Source organism: Sorex araneus, chromosome 6 (genome assembly GCF_027595985.1).
Source record: "Sorex araneus isolate mSorAra2 chromosome 6, mSorAra2.pri, whole genome shotgun sequence".
NCBI classification, from domain to species: domain Eukaryota; kingdom Metazoa; phylum Chordata; class Mammalia; order Eulipotyphla; family Soricidae; genus Sorex; species Sorex araneus.
Window position 1 is genome coordinate 59,963,843 of NC_073307.1, and position 15,270 is coordinate 59,979,112.

At 54.6% G+C, this 15,270-nt stretch overlaps 1 protein-coding gene across 2 annotated transcripts; it reads left to right on the forward strand.

The window, feature by feature from the left end:
- The first annotated feature begins 3,080 nt into the window (after positions 1 to 3,080).
- Positions 3,081 to 14,971, forward strand: TM6SF1 (transmembrane 6 superfamily member 1). Of its 2 annotated transcripts, XM_004617606.2 has the most exons (10): positions 3,081 to 3,235; positions 5,634 to 5,737; positions 6,432 to 6,529; positions 6,891 to 6,994; positions 7,881 to 7,963; positions 9,496 to 9,617; positions 11,043 to 11,147; positions 11,788 to 11,880; positions 12,019 to 12,138; positions 14,182 to 14,971. In XM_004617606.2, the coding sequence occupies exons 1-10, from the start codon at positions 3,144 to 3,146 to the stop codon at positions 14,371 to 14,373; spliced, it is 1,113 nt and encodes a 370-aa protein (XP_004617663.1). In that variant the 5' UTR covers positions 3,081 to 3,143; the 3' UTR covers positions 14,374 to 14,971. The 2 variants fall into 2 exon arrangements, with proteins under 2 accessions (XP_004617663.1, XP_054997033.1); XM_055141058.1 differs by lacking the exon at positions 3,081 to 3,235 and having other exon boundaries at positions 5,668 to 5,737; positions 6,379 to 6,529.
- The last annotated feature ends 299 nt before the right edge of the window (positions 14,972 to 15,270 follow it).

The window sequence follows — 15,270 nt, forward strand, 5'->3', positions numbered from 1 at the left end:
ACAGCATACAGGGGAGTGTGTGGTGGCCTTGTCCATAACAAAGGCCCATGGGATCATCCCTCAGTGTTGGAGAGTGGAGGCTTCGGGGAACGTCCATGGGACGGGAGAGAAAGAAGAAAATCCCCTTGATAGAGTGAATCCAAAGGTCCCAGGAGAGGAACAGCAGCATTCTCTCGGGGGCTGCTCACGGGGAGGGTCCAGCCACCCACATTGTTTTAGCCCGCCAATCCTGTGGGACCAACCAGGTCAAAACTGACCAAAGTTGGTCTTTTCTTTTTGTAAACTGTGATGTAGCGAGAAGGGGGGCCCCCCAGTCAGCTGTCATGGCTGAATGGAGGGTGGAGGGCCAGGCTTCCTCCCAGCCAGAGCATTTGCTGGGGATTTCCACCCCTACTCTCTCCCCAGTACTGGGAGAGTTATTTCTCCCGGAGCCCAGCCCAGCCCTGGGGAGTGTCTCTTCCTGGGTCCTGAGCTTGGCAAGCAGCCAGGCACCTGCCTTGAGGATGCTGGGACAGTGTTGGGAGCTTCTATATTTGATCTGGAATCTTGCTGAGGACATACCTACTCGGTGACAGCGAGTGACACCGAGTCCCTTTACACGATCGGGCAGAGTTCCTCTGAACAACTGGTCTGCTGTGTCGTATGGACACTGGGGCTGTCCCTGCTGCTTCTGTTGCCCTCCTTGCCTTGGTTGCTTGGAAACTCAGGCAGTCGGGCCAACTTGTCTCCACACTGGCCCTGTCTGCTCCCCCACTCCTCCTGTGTATATTCTTATCTTCCTTTATCCTGTATACTCTTCCTGTCCTGCCCTGCCACCCCCACCTCAGGCCCCTTCCTCCTTGGATTTTTGGGCTACATCCAGTGATGCTCAGCGTTTACTCCTCTGCACTCAGGAATCACTCCTGGTGGTGCTCAGGATACCATATGGGGTGCTGGGGATCAAACCCAGATGGGCCATGTGCAAAGTGAGCACATGGACTGTTGACTGCCTCTCCAGCCCCCGGTTTCCATATTTAAAAAAAAATCAGTCATCTGCGGGGGGCCTGGCTCTGTCTGGGGTGTTAGAACACAGACACCACTACTAACCACTTCCACCTTAGTCACTGTGGCCCAGTTGAGGTGCTGATGTCACGGAGGAGTCTGGTGTCGGGGGAACCTTAGTGATTCTTAGATTGGCCTGGCCACTCTCTGGTCCCTTCTCTAGCTCAGATCTGGAGACTGTGATCCTCATGAAGCACCATGCTTCCCCTGGGCCCCCACAGGCCTATGCGTGGAAACTGTGGGTCAGTTAGATCCTCTTGGCGTGCTCCACTAGAACCTATGTCCCACATGCCGACAGCAGACTGGCAGTTTCCAGCCCGTGCCTGGACCAGTAGCCCAAGAGCACCGCTATGGCAGTTCTGCCTTTGTCAGACACAAGCCAACTTCGCATCTGAGCATGCAGCCGGTGGGAAGAGAGAACTGTCAGGTGGGGCCCACCCATCTGCGGTGTTCTTGCTCCATGGACCACCTCGTCCCCACTTCTGCCAGAAGCAGGTGGATGCTGGCAGTGACTGAGCACACATTCCAGTCCCGGGGTCCATGCAGTGACTGAGCACACAGCCACCGGGCACTGCCTTGCTCTAGTCCTGGGGTGCATGGAGCCTTCCACATTTCTATTTTTGCTTCCACGCAGTGGAGTCAGATTTCCCAGCTATGCTCTCAGCGTGCACGACTTCTGAGACCATTACTGCGGAGACAAACACAAGTCCCTACCACGTCAAGCCCTTGGGCGTGCATGGGCAGCTGGGGACTATAGGGCCCCAGGCTTTGGCCTCTGGCACTGAGTCACTGGTCCTCTGGGGTCTCATTTCTAAGGCACTGAGTTCAGGAGTGTCACAGTGCAGATTCTTTTTTTATTTTTATTTTTTTTTTTGCTTTTTGGGTCACACCTGGCAATGCACAGGGGTTACTCCTGGCTCTGCACTCAGGAATTACCCCTGGCCGTGCTCAGGGGACCATATGGGATGCTGGGATTTGAACCTGGGTCGGCCACGTGCAAGGCAAGCGCCCTACCCGCTGTGCTATCTCTCCAGCCCCACAGTGCAGATTCTTAACTGAACTCCTCCCCCTCTGAGCTCAGACAAGGCCCCAGCCTCCCTGAACCCCAGTTCTTCATCCAGAAGTGGCTTTAGATTCTGCAGGAAGTCTTGGGGGGCACCGAGGGGATGCTGCCCAGAGAGTCGCTTAGCATGCTTCAGCAATGTCCTGCACAGCTGTGGACAAGGTTCCCTTTCTGGGGGTGTGGCCTCCCCACACCCCACGATTCCTGGTCACCATGTTCTCGGGAAAGTCCCTGACCACTTCTCTACTGTCCCTTCCCTTGTCCCCAGCAGGAATATAGCCCAGAGATTCCAGCCACTTCCAGTGATGAAGACCCTGGGGAGAAAGGCAGGCGGGGGAGGGGGGTGGTCTAGGGCTGAATTGCCAGCCAGGCTTGTCCCAAGGCACCTTCAACCCAAATATTTCCCATAAGGGATTCAGCTTTCAGGCTGATACTTTAACAGTTACTACCTGGTCCCAGGGTCTCTGTGTGTTGGGGGCAAGACCAGGAAAGGCACAGAGAGGTTAAGTGCCTTGCTCAAGGTCAACAGCAGTGGAGTTGCCAGCTCTTTGCAGGAACTTGCTAGCACCTGGGCTGCGGTGAGGTACCCAGGTGGCATCTGTCCTTCTCATGGATGGTGGGGGGGGGGTGGGAGGGCTGGAGGGCGCGGTGCCTTTGTGTGTGCAGGGTCAGGTGCCTTCCTCTGAGCGTGCCCCTGCCCGGGTCCCGGACTGCCCCCTAACTGCTCAGCTGTCTCTAGGGCGCTGTGGGCAGGCGTGCACAGGGCACAGGGCGCTGGGCTCAGCGCGGGGTGAGGGTGCGGGGCCATGCGGAGTAGGGCAGCTAGAGTGCGGGTGCAGGGCAGCTGGGTGCAGGGCAGTTGGGGCGCGGGGCAGGACAGCCGGGGCGCGGGGCAGGGCAGGACAGCCGGGGCGCGGGGTGCGGGCGCGGGGCGGGGCCGGCCGGCCGGGGGGCGCGGCGCTTGGGAAGGCGGGGCGGGGCGCCGAGCTGGGCACGGGCAGGATGCGGTGAAGGGCGCGCGGCGGGCGCGGGCGCAACGATGAGCGCCTCTGCGGCCACCGGGGTCTTCGTGCTGTCCCTTTCAGCCATCCCGGTCACCTACGTCTTCAACCACCTGGTGGCCCAGCACGAGTGAGTGGGGCGCGGGGCGACGCGGGTGCGGGCGGCCTCGGTTGGGGGAGGGTGCGGGATGCCGGGGCGGTGTGGCTGCGAGGTGACCTGGGGCCGGGGCCGCCCTGTTGCTCTGGCCTTCCAGGACCTGCTCCACTGACACACACATACTTCGAATTTCGTATTCATTTTAGAAACTGCAGCGGGGCCAGCAGGACGAGCTCTGAACCCGGGGCTGGCCAGGCGCAAAAGGGTGTGGCGGGCCTCAGTTTCCTGACCCAGCCGGTGGCCCTTGTTCTGTCCCCAGTGGGCCTGAGACCCGGTGGAAGGACCCAGGGCGGCAGTGGGGTCCACAATGGGCTGGGTGGCCCATGCCAGTTGCTGGCTGGCAGGGTGGGAGAGCTTCCAGGCCTTTGGCTGTGGCCCTGGCGAGGGGGAAGGAACCTGATTCTCTCAGCACTTGGTGCTAAGGAAATTGCATCAGCACCCTCCAGGCCAGAAAAGCGGCTGCCCTGGGGAGGGGACTTCCTCCTGCCCCCTGCGGTGGCCACCAGCACTGTGCCTTGCCCAGGGACCTGGCCTGCCCCCTGCATACTCTTTACTCTGGACCACTTTGGCCAGCAGTGGCCTGGGGCTGGAGACAAGGGCCTGTCCCTGCTTCTCCTCCCCATTCCTGCCCAGCACTACTTGCAGTGGGCATCGCCAGGAGAGGGGTGGGAGGACATGTGAAGACAGGTGCCCACAGGGGGAGTGGGGTGATGCCAAGGAGGAGGAGGCTGGTGGTCAGGGAGGGCCTCTTGGATGAAGTGGCCCTGAGGGGTCTCCAGGGTGCAGAGCTGGAGGGACGTGGAGAGACAGATGCGGGTCTCTGTCAGGGTGGCAGCAGAGCGGCTGCAGGTGGGGGCGCCGGTGGCACGGAGCTCCAGAGAGGACAGTTGGGTCACCTCTGTGTCCCTCTGCACAGCAGTGGTCGCTCACCCCTCCCTCTGCTGTCCTCCACAGAGCCCCCTCGGGGGCTCCTGGTCCCCCAGCCCTAGGCCAGACCCACCTGTGCTTGCTCCAGACTGGGACCGTCAGCACGTGGCTGTTCCTGAGGGGGGCCCAGCACGATGCTGAACCCAGGACTGTCTCTCTGGGGATCAGACTTGCCTCAGGCCACAGCACCCTCTGGGGTGCTCCCACCAGCATGGGGTTGTTGGGGCTGGGGGAAGGCGGGAGAGGTGCTGAATCTTTCTTTCCATAAGACCTCTCAGGAAAGTCTGAACGGAAGCGAAAGCAGGGGCCGGAGCGACAGGATAGCAGGTAGCGCTTGTAGGTAGTTCCATCTCCAGCACCCCGAGCTCTACCAGGAGTGATTTCTGAGCACAGACCCAGTGTACCCTGAGCACCGCCGACTGTGGTCCCCAAACTAAAAAAGGTTTAAAAAAGCAACCCTTAGGTTGAAGGGTTAGGAAAACGTTGAGATTCTGATTGCCCTCCCTCTCTCCCTCCCTTCCTCCCTCCCTCCAACACACTCTCAGTCACACACTCATGCACACACTCACATAATCACACACCCATCACATTCACCCCCCCCACACATTCATACATTCACACTAGTCACACATTCACACACACAATCACACATGCTCACATACTCAGTAACACACACACACACACACACACACACACACACACACACGCACGCACGCGCACATGCTGCTCCCTCTCTGGTGGCCTCTCTCTAGCTAGTCGCTCTTCCCAGCCCCCTGCCCTGTTTGCAGCAGCTCCTCCTGCACTTGCTGGTGCCAGGGGACCTGCTGATGCTGCCCCAGTTTCGTGGCCTTCTTTGCGCCTCCCCTACGGTGGGCCTCAGATGCCCCCGGCTGAGTTCACTGCTTGACGGCAGCCTCAACTTGCTCCCTCTGTCCCTCATGAGGGCCCAGCACACAAGTGTTCTCTCCTGCCGCCCTTCCTCCAGCTCATTCAGTGGGAGCACTCTGAGCCCCTACTGATGCCCACTGCAGGGAATGAATCCATTAGCCCCGTGCTTACAGAACTGTCCACTCCCCTGTCACCCCACCATCTCTGTCTACAGCCTACAGCCACTATCCACCATCCCTCATAAGTATGTCACCTACCCACTTCCCACTCTCCATCCATCCATCCACCCATCCACCCATCCATCCATCCCTCATGCCATGGTCTTGTCCTCTGGCCCTCTGCCCTATGAGTCTACTCATGACCTGTGACCCTTCTTTCAGCTGGGAAACATGTCTGGTCTGAAAGAGGGGTGAGCAGGAGGAGGAGGGCGGGAGGGTTGAGGGGTGCTCCTGGCACCGTGGCAGGCACTGCGGGCAGAGACAGGAAATTCCAGCCCCGGCCTGTGCATGGCGATAAGCAGCCGGGGCCACCGCCTCCCTGTTCTGGGCCGCTGCAGTTCCTGGATCGTGGTGGGTGTTGCTGGCCTCATCCTGCTCCTGGTTGCCCTGCTGGCCCGGATCCTGGTGAAGAGAAAGCCGCCGCGGGATCCTCTCTTCTACGGTACGTCCACGGGTGTTTGTGGCTTCTGAGCATGTGCCGAAGCCACTGATAAAAGTGGCCGCAAGTGTAAACAGTTTCGGGGCTACTGTGTGCTCGGGTCCAAGCTGCCGCCTCTTCCAGGGTGGCATCTGGCCAGAAACCGCACAGATCTCTCACCCTACCCTAGCTGCCCTGGCCCCTGACCTCTGACCCCTTCCCAACCACCTCCTTGCTGGGAGCCTGGAGTCTGTACCCGCATGTCAGGTCACTGGCCTCTCTTCCTGAAGCCGCTGTCCAGCTCCAGGGAGGCGTGGCCAGGCCCCTGGGCATGCTTCGCAGGCCCTGTGGCATTGCTGTCATGAGTCATTTCCTCTTTTTGGAGCCACTCTTTTTTTTTTTTTTTTTTTGGGTCACACCTGGCGATGCACAGGGGTTACTCCTGGCTTTGCACTCAGGAATTACTCCTGGCGGTGCTCAGGGGACCATATGGGATGCTGGGATTCGAACCCGGGTCGGCTGCGTGCAAGGCAAACGCCCTACCCGCTGTGCTATCGCTCCAGCCCCCTTGGAGCCACTCTTGAGTCCAGCACTTGCCTCCCTACTTTCAGACGCCTGGGTGGGGTACAGGACAGGGGTATGACCTGGGGATCCCTCTGGGACAGTCGAGGCCTGGCTCACCACGTCCCCATCTGCTGAGCTGCACTCTCTGCTCCAGTGTATGCTGTGTTCGGCTTCACCAGCGTGGGGAACCTCATCGTGGGACTGGAGCAGGACGGGGTGGTGGACGGCTTCATGACCCACTTCCTAAGAGAGGTATGGGCTGGCCGCAGCCTCGGCCCAACAGGAGGGCCCTGATGTGGCCTGGCCTGTGGGTCACTGGAACAGGCAGAGGTCAGGGTGGGAGCGAGCACAGAACCGTCTCTGGCCTCTCCCTCACAGCTGGCCCCCCACTGCCCCATGGTGTGAGTCACTGAGAACAGCACCTCTGTGCACCTTTGAGTCTAGCTGACATGCCAGTGTCACTTAGTGTCCCTAAGGCCACTTGCCCAGTGCAGCTGGGGCAACGCAGCTTCTCTGCCCACCCTGTCCTGTGTGGGCATCGGGGCGTGTGGGCACCGAGAGCCTGCTCCCGCCTGTCCCTGGACTGTCCTGGCTGTGCTTCCTGCTTCCGCAGGGGGAGCCGCACCTGAACACTGCGCATGGGCACATGCTGTGCTACTGGGACGGCTCGGCGCACTACCTCATGTACCTGGTCATGGTGGCCGCCATCGCCTGGGAGTGAGTGAGGGAACCCCACACCCAGTCCTGTTCCAGCACTGTCAGCCTCGGGTCTTGCTTTAGCTGGGGAAACTGTGGGCATGGCACGGGGTGGGGGGGCATGCCTCTGAAGCATGTGTATGTGCTGGGGTGCATGGGGCTGGGGACTGGCTGTGGTTCCCCCTCCAAGGACACGAGGGACACCTGGAGAGCCTGGCACCATGTGTCTGGCTCCAGGAGCTTCATTCCTGAGTCCTGGGGTGGGTGTTGTCACTGATGTCCACTGGGGTCCTGGGCCACCCTGGAGCCGCAGCGTAGCTGGTGAGGTCCATGCCCATCACTCTGCCAGCTTCCCTGACTAGCAGCTCCGGGGGCCTCTAGGCACCAGCTTCTGCCCGTGGATATGCCCCAGCTCTGAGACTCACCCCACATTTCCAGGAATGTTGGGGACCCATGTGGAGGCTCTGGGATCTGCCATGGGTGGAGTAGGGTGCAGCGTGGCAAGAACAGGACAGGCTGCCCCACACGGGGTCCCCTTTGGGAATCTCCTGTGGGGCTTTCTGAGCCTCTTAGAGGTAGAGCCGCCCGAGGGCCTGAGACACTCACTGTCCCTGGATCACGCTGCCCGATGAGAACGTGGAGTCCCACTCACACCTAACTTGGTGAACATGTTCTCCAATGCCATGCCCTGTGGCCCCCGTGGGGCCACGAGATGCATCTATAGATGGCAGGGGGAACCCCAGGGTCCTGTGCAGAGAGGTAGAATGGGTTCTGCAGCAGCAGCACTCCTCTGCCCGTCTGTTGGGGAAATATGGACTTGGCCAGACACGGGTGACTGGGATGGCGGGACGTCCACTAGTGACGCCTGGACACAAGCACTAAATCCAGGCTGGTTTCTCTGTTCCAGGGAGAGTTACAGAAACATCGGCCTCTACTGGGTCGGGTCTGTTTTAATGAGCATTATTGTTTTCGTGCCAGGAAACATTGTAGGTAAGAAACCTTTCTCTTAAGATTTCTTTTCTTTTCTGAAACAATGGGGATTGTTCTGAAAGAGAGTAGGTATTTTGGTTGTAACAGAAACAAGAAATTCTCAACTCTACCAGAAAGCTGCTTGGTAGAATTCTTCCTTTCCCCTTCATGGTCTCTCTGTCCTGAAAAAACATCTTGAGTTTTTGAAAGCACACGACACAGTGTAGCAGGGAGACTCCTCACCTTTTAGGAGGAAGTAGCAGGGGGAAGTCTATGAACTTTGTGTATATTTAGTGGTATATTTATACTTATCATATATTTATACTTCATGAAAGGGCTGGATCGGTAATCCAGTGGGTAGGGCGTTTGCCTTGCATGCAACTGACCCGGGTTCGATCCCTGGCATCCCAGATGGTCTCCTGAGCACCGCCAGGAGATTCCTGAGTACAGAGCCAGGAGTAACTCTGAACACGCCAGGTGTGACCCCAAAAGACAAAACAAACAAATAAAAACCCAAAACAGATAATACATATAGCTCCTGACACCCTATGGGAACCCCATTAAGGGACCTGAAAATTTAGTTTGGAAAGTTAATGTGCAGGAGGGACTGGTGCATACAAGGAGCCATAGCACTGTAGCACTGTCATCCTGTTGTTCATTGATTTGCTGGAGCGGGCACCAGTAACGTCTCCATTGTGAGACTTGTTACTGTTTTTGGCATATCAAATACACCATGGGTAGCTTGCCAGGCTTTGCTGTGCGGGCGGGATACTCTCGGTATCTTGCCGGGCTCTCCGAGAGGGGTGGAGGAAGCGAACCCGGGTTGGCTGCGTGCAAGGCAAACACCCTACCTGCTGTGCTATTGCTCCAGCCCACAAGGAGCTGTAGTATTATTAAATATACTTTTGAAAACAGTAGGCAGGACATGCTTATTAATAAACATTTAATACACTACACTGGCTTTTACTTCATCTTATTAAAAATACTTTATTGAAGTCAGAGAGTGGGCTTTGCATGTGGAAGGTTCAGGTTTGGTTCTGAGCACATGCACGTGACCAGGTAGCAAGTGTGGCCCTGGAGACCCCAAACACTGGCAAGGTCGCCGTAGTGGTCGCTGGTGTTACAGGCCCTCACAGAACCATGGGTGAAGATACCACATCAGTCAGCTGGTCTGGCTGGGCCAGTGTCACCAGGATTGGCCTGAGCATTCCCCTTCTCTCCCCCACCCCACCATGCAAGATGCCCCCCAACTCCCTTCCCTGAAAAATTAATACCTCAAAATCAAAACTTCCTGTCTCGGGCCAGGGAGGGAAGTGCAGACCATGTGAATTGCACGCTGGAGGCCGATTTTGATCCCTGGCACCACCATGTCACCCCTGTGCTTACTGCCAGGTGTGGCCTTGGAGGCCTTCAGCACCGTTGGGCCTGAGCACTGAGCCCCGGGCAGGCACAGCTGGGCCGAGCATCACTAGGAGAGTCCCTGGGTTGGTAGGGTGCCTGTCTCATGGCGCATGGATGTGCCTGGAAATCTCTCTCTCTCTCTCTCTCTCCAGGGAAGTATGGGGCCCGCTTCTGCCCAGCGGTTTTCTTGAGTGTGCCGTATACCTGCCTTTCTGTCTGGGCCGCTTTCAGAATCTATCACCAGCCCCCTGAAAACTGCAGTTACTCCTCCAAGGTGATTCTGCTCGGTTCTACAGAACCTGTCCTCACACTCACAGGTCCAGTGCTCAGCACGACTGGACTGACCTGAAGTGCTGGCCACGCCCTGGTAAGGGGCTCAGGAACCTGTTTGTCAAACATGGCGGCCTCAGGACATCCCTTTCAAGGTGCCCATGCCAATGACTCCCGAGCTCCACCCACTGAGTTCTTCACAGAACTCAGAGTGGTGGGGCCTGAGTCAAGGCATCTGAGCGTCTTGAGCACACAACCTGGCACAGGGGGCCCTGGGAGGCACTTCATTCAGGTCCTCAGTTCACAGCAGATTTGGCTGACCTCCCCCGGCGGAAAGAGACTTTCTCAGCACTCTCTGAAACTCTGCCTTCTTTAAGAGAACAGAACATGCCCTGCCCCCCTACTTCTGGGGGCACAATACAGCCCACTCGGAGCATTGCTGGTTTATAGGGTTCAGAGCTTTAAGTAAGAACCTTTTGGTAGAACTGACTTGAAAACATGAGTTACTAGGTAAGACCATGTGGACCTGACTATTCATCTCACAAAGAAATTTGCAATAGAATCCGTGACTATGGCCTAGAGCTCCCTACAGGTAGATCCAGCCAGGGTGTCCCTTCACCATCCTTTAAGTAACAAGGTGGCTGTTGGAAAAGAAAAGGGCCAGAGAGAGAGGGAGGGCAGAACAGGCTGAGTGCCATAGGCACCACATATGGTTCTCCGAGCCTTGCCAGGAGTCACTCCTGAGCACTGAGCTGCGAGTAGCCTCTGAGTAGGGCTGGGTGTGACCCAAAAAGGAAAAAGAGAACAAGGAAAGGCAAGAGTAAACTGGACTTCAGCCTGTCATTTCCATCCTGCCAGCAGCACTCCTGTCACTAACAAGTGACAAAGACTTCCTTGTTTTCATGCTGAGATGGCACGTGCCCAGGGCAGCTGGCCATCTCAGAGTTGAGGGCAGTAGAGCTGCATGCGGCCTGGCTCCATGCTCCTCTGGGAGTCTAGATGCTGCCAGACACATGGACAGTTGCTCCCCATCATGAAAGGGCAGTGCAAAAAGCTGTGGACATCCTCCATGTCCACCTGGGGCAGGAGCAGAGCTGCCACAGGCTGGCCAGAAGTAGGTGGGTGATGTGGCCAGCAAAGGAACCCCAGCAGACTGTGGGCCACATGCTGCCTTCACTGTATTCTGTGCAGACTGTGCTCGTGTGTGTTATGACTGGGAAAACAGCGTCACTGAGGGACATGTGATGGGCTAGGCCTTTTGAAAAACTGGTTGCATATTTTAATTACGAAAATGTGGTTTCAAGGAGCTGTGGAGCTGTCCTGGCTTTATCTCCCTTCAGGGGTGAGGTGACATGGGCGGGCAGATGATGCTCTAATATTGGGTGAGCCCCGGACAGGGCCTGCTCCATCATCACGAAGTTTTGCCTAGGTGGTACAGGAGGTGCAAGCCCAGGCGTTGCTGCGCAGACCCCCGGACCTTCTGCTGGTGATGGGTCTCCTGCTGGCGGCCGCCTTCTGCCTGTTCCGAGGCCTGGTAAGCAAGCGTGTAGCTCCGACATGGCCCCTCCCTAGAACATAGCCAGGCCTACCCCCCCCTTCTTGCCATGTCCCACCCAGCTGGGTCCAGCCACAGATACAAGGAGATGCAGGTGGGGACGTGGGGCTAGTCCAGGTGTGTCACAAGATTGGAGCCCATTGTACCGACTGATACCTCCGGGTGCCTGGGGAGAAAGATGCTTTGAATCTTGCAAAGCACAAGATGATGAGTCCGTCATTCCCAGGGCAAGCAGAACAGTTGTACCCAGCCCGACCTAGATGCTTGGCCGAATCCCAGAAGGTCCCTGAAATGCCTGCTTGGCTTCCATTCCCTGCTCTCCGGAGGAAACCTTTGGGTTCTTGCCCTTTTACTCCTGAGAGTCAACAACACATACTCCTTTTTTTCTTTTTAATTTAAATAAAATATTTGGACCACAACTGGTGGTGCTCAGGGTCACTTCTGGTGATGTGGTGCTGGGGATCCATCTGGGGTTGGTGGGAGGCAGGTTCCTTCATCCCTGAACATATCCTCCTTAAACAGCGAGGCAGTTGCGATGAACCCTGGAAGCTGAGCCTTATGGCAAAGCTAAGTGCCAAATGAAACTGTCTCTTCATCATGGATTCATCTTTGTCCTCAGATTGCTCTGGACTGCCCAGCTGAGCTCTGCCGGCTCTACACACAGTTTCAAGAGCCTTACCTGAAGGACCCCGCAGCGTACCCTAAGATCCAGGTCAGTGAGTTCCGAATTTTCTGGAGGTTTTTTTTTTTTTAATGGGGAAATGTAGTTCCGCATAGGAAGCAGGAACTTTCTGGGGGTTGTTTTGGTGCTTCTGTGAGGCACATTTGCTGATCTCTCTGTTTACTACAGATGCTGGCATATCTGTTTTACTCTGTCCCTTACTATGTGCTCGCACTTTATGGCTTGGTGGTTCCTGGGTGCTCCTGGATGCCCGACATGACGCTGGTCCACGCAGGAGGGCTAGCTCAGGTACTGGGTAGCAGCAGCAGAAGGGAAGCACGGTGTGGCGTCGGGGGTGGGGTGGGGTTGGCGCTCTTGGGGCCTGCCTCTGAGCCAGGAAATGCTCCTGTGTGAGGGCAGTGCATGGCCATGAGCTCCCTGTGTGGATGGCACAGAGAATACCTCACAGCCTCCATCTTGGAGACATGCCATCCATTGGTACACATGAGGAAACGGGCCGAATAAGGGTTTTTTTGCAAAGCGCACTCAGACTACTGCAGGCTGGTGGGAGACACACTAGGCAGCCAGGGTCTTTCAACTCATAATGCTGGAGTCGCAGGGACTGGGCGTAGCGGCATGTCACACCAACTTCCTTTCTTTCTGTGGTGCTCAAAAGTAACTCCTGATGATGCTAGGGACTACATGCAAAGGGTACCCAGGCTGCTTCATGCAAGGCAAGTGCCTTCCACTGTCTGTTCTACCTCACCAGCCCAATTTAATTTCTATGTCTGAAGAGTAGCAAAACCATATCAGAGGCCCCCAAAACTTGTTGTCTGTGACAGTCATCTAGATCTATCCAGGGAAGCTTGTGAAAGCTTTTCTTTTCTTTTTCTTCTTCACTTTAGATAGAAGGAAATGGAAGGAACTTACATATATTGAGAGCAAATTGAGCTTTTCCTGTTACTTCTGTGTCTCTAGTTTATGTCTCTTCTCTTTGGTCCTCATCAATAATTTGCCACTTATATTGAGTTTTCCAATCCCTTACTCACGTAGATCTTGAATTTCACTAAGACAGAGAGGTGAGGATTTGTTGCAGTGATACAGGGTCCTGAGAAAACCCTACCAGAAGCCTTTAAAAAGAGAGATTCTCTGTGCTTAAAAGAAAGATCAAGAGAAAAAAAAAAGTAAAAGAAAAAGCTAATCTGTGATTCAATGCAAAAAAAAAGATCAAGAGTTCAAGAAAAAAAAGGGGGATCAAGAAAAGACCACCAGGGGCCAGAAAGGTAGTTCAGCACGTAGGGAGCCTGCCCTGACGCAGTCAACCCAGATTCAATCCTCAGCAACCTCTACGGTCACTTGAGCACTGCCAGGAGCGATTCCTGAGTGCAGAGCCAGGGGTAAGCCCTGAGCACTGCCCAGTGTGGCCCCCCAAACCATAAAAAACCAAAACCCCAAAACAAACAACCCACCAGACACATTTGAATATTTGTTCTGGGCAAATAATAGCAGAAATGGGAGGCTCTAGCCTCTGTGTTTGGCAAACTTTGAGCCAGACCTTTCAACAAATGATCCTGATTCGAAAAACCACTTTATAACAAGCAGCCATACCCTAACCTCCACCCACCCAGGTAGCAACATTCGTGTTTTATAAAACAACACGTGATAGTCTTATTTTTGTTTTGGGGCCACACCTGGCAGCACTCAGGGCTTTCTCTTGGCTCTGTGCTCAGGACTCAACTTCCAGTGGTCCAGGGGACCATATGGGGTGCTGAGGATCAAACCCAGGTTTCCAGGGGCAAGGCAAATGCCCTACCTGTTATACTATCGCTCCTGCCCCAACTCTTGGCAGTTTCAGAGTTATGTACAGGTCAAGGGAATGAATGAACAGAAGCATGTTAGAAAAGGCTTCCAGTCCTTGGTCAGTGAAGCGGAGTTTCCCAGAGCTTCTCCGCTGTAGATCAGCTGCAAGTATCTCAGCCCCTCTACTCTGCACTCAGTTCATTTTTAGTGGAACACGTTTGTTAAGCTACAGCTAAGTCCCCTACAGAGTGTCCATAATGCAAAGATCAGAACTGAGATTTTATTCATGTTTTCCTGTTAAACAGAGGCACTGATGTTTTGTCTGGGGCATGTCGGGTTGAAAACGACTGGCAGAACAAAGCCATGCTAAGGAGGGGTGATCTTGAGCACTTCAAGAAGGTTCTCAGGCTGTGGGATATCGCAGACGCTGGAGGGGGTTGGATGTTCTGGTTCTGAGGGGCAGGAGTGAAGGAATCATTCAGAACTCCCTTTGCATCCAAGTGAACAGAAAAGTCACACTCCTCCACCCCTCTTACTTTTTAAATCCAACAGGCACAGTTCTCTCACATCGGTGCTTCTCTACATGCTAGAACTGCTTATGTCTACAGAGTCCCGGAGGACTCAAAAATCCTTTTTCTAGCATTAAACATAGCCCATGGACTTCTTCCTCAGCTCCTGGCCTACCGCTGTATCCACAAGCCAGAGTTCTTCGTAACAACAAAGGCGGATGAAAAAGTAGAATGAAAACATGTCTTCCTGTTCTTCCGCTGACTCTGTGATGCTGAGCCCTCCCTCCTCAGGTCCAGGGGCTTGGGAACAGCTGATTCCTGCTCTGCACTACCTGTGTGGACCCGCAGGTGGGACTGGGAGGGCAAAGCCTCTTTTTCTGTAGGAAAACTGTTGACTGTTTCAAGAAACGAATTCAAAATTACTTGTGAACGGACCTGATGATCATATCAATATTCTATTTCCACACAGTATAATACACACGAAAAGTTACAATTTAGTTCCTACAACCCCAAACCAAAACTGTCCAAAGTAAACATGGCGTATACCTAGGAACAAATTCAAAACTGCAAATACAGATTGGAGCAATAGTGTTTGCAAAGATAGATGTATGCTTCATTACCAACCTCAACTTACAAGGCAAATCACCAGAATTATTTAAAAATCTTGTTTGAAAATGTTCCGAGGAAAGCATACTATTTACTGTTGTTTTAAAAACTGCTTTTACTACAAAATATTTTTGTGGCTGATACAAATTCTTGTTTTATTGATAACTGAAAATATTTCTGTATACATTTTTAATAAAATTCTTTTTTGCTTTTGAGGAAGATAAATACTTTCAGAAAGTTTCGTAGTCTTTAGGCTTTTTTATTTAAAAAATCTGTCAGTTATATGTTCCAATTCAAAATGTCATATACATTCACTTTAGTGTGAGAATTCAAGAGATATTTTGATGAGTTAATTACATTTCACCATTTTTAGGAGCTGGGGAGATAGGGTAGGGTCAGGGGTGACCTAGGTCCAGCCCTGAACAGGGCAGGGCCAGATAAGCACCTCGTCCTCAGGCCCTAGCACTGCCCTAGCTGACCTCGTTGGCTGAGTGTCACTGGGAGGTCCCAGGCCCTCTGAGCACTG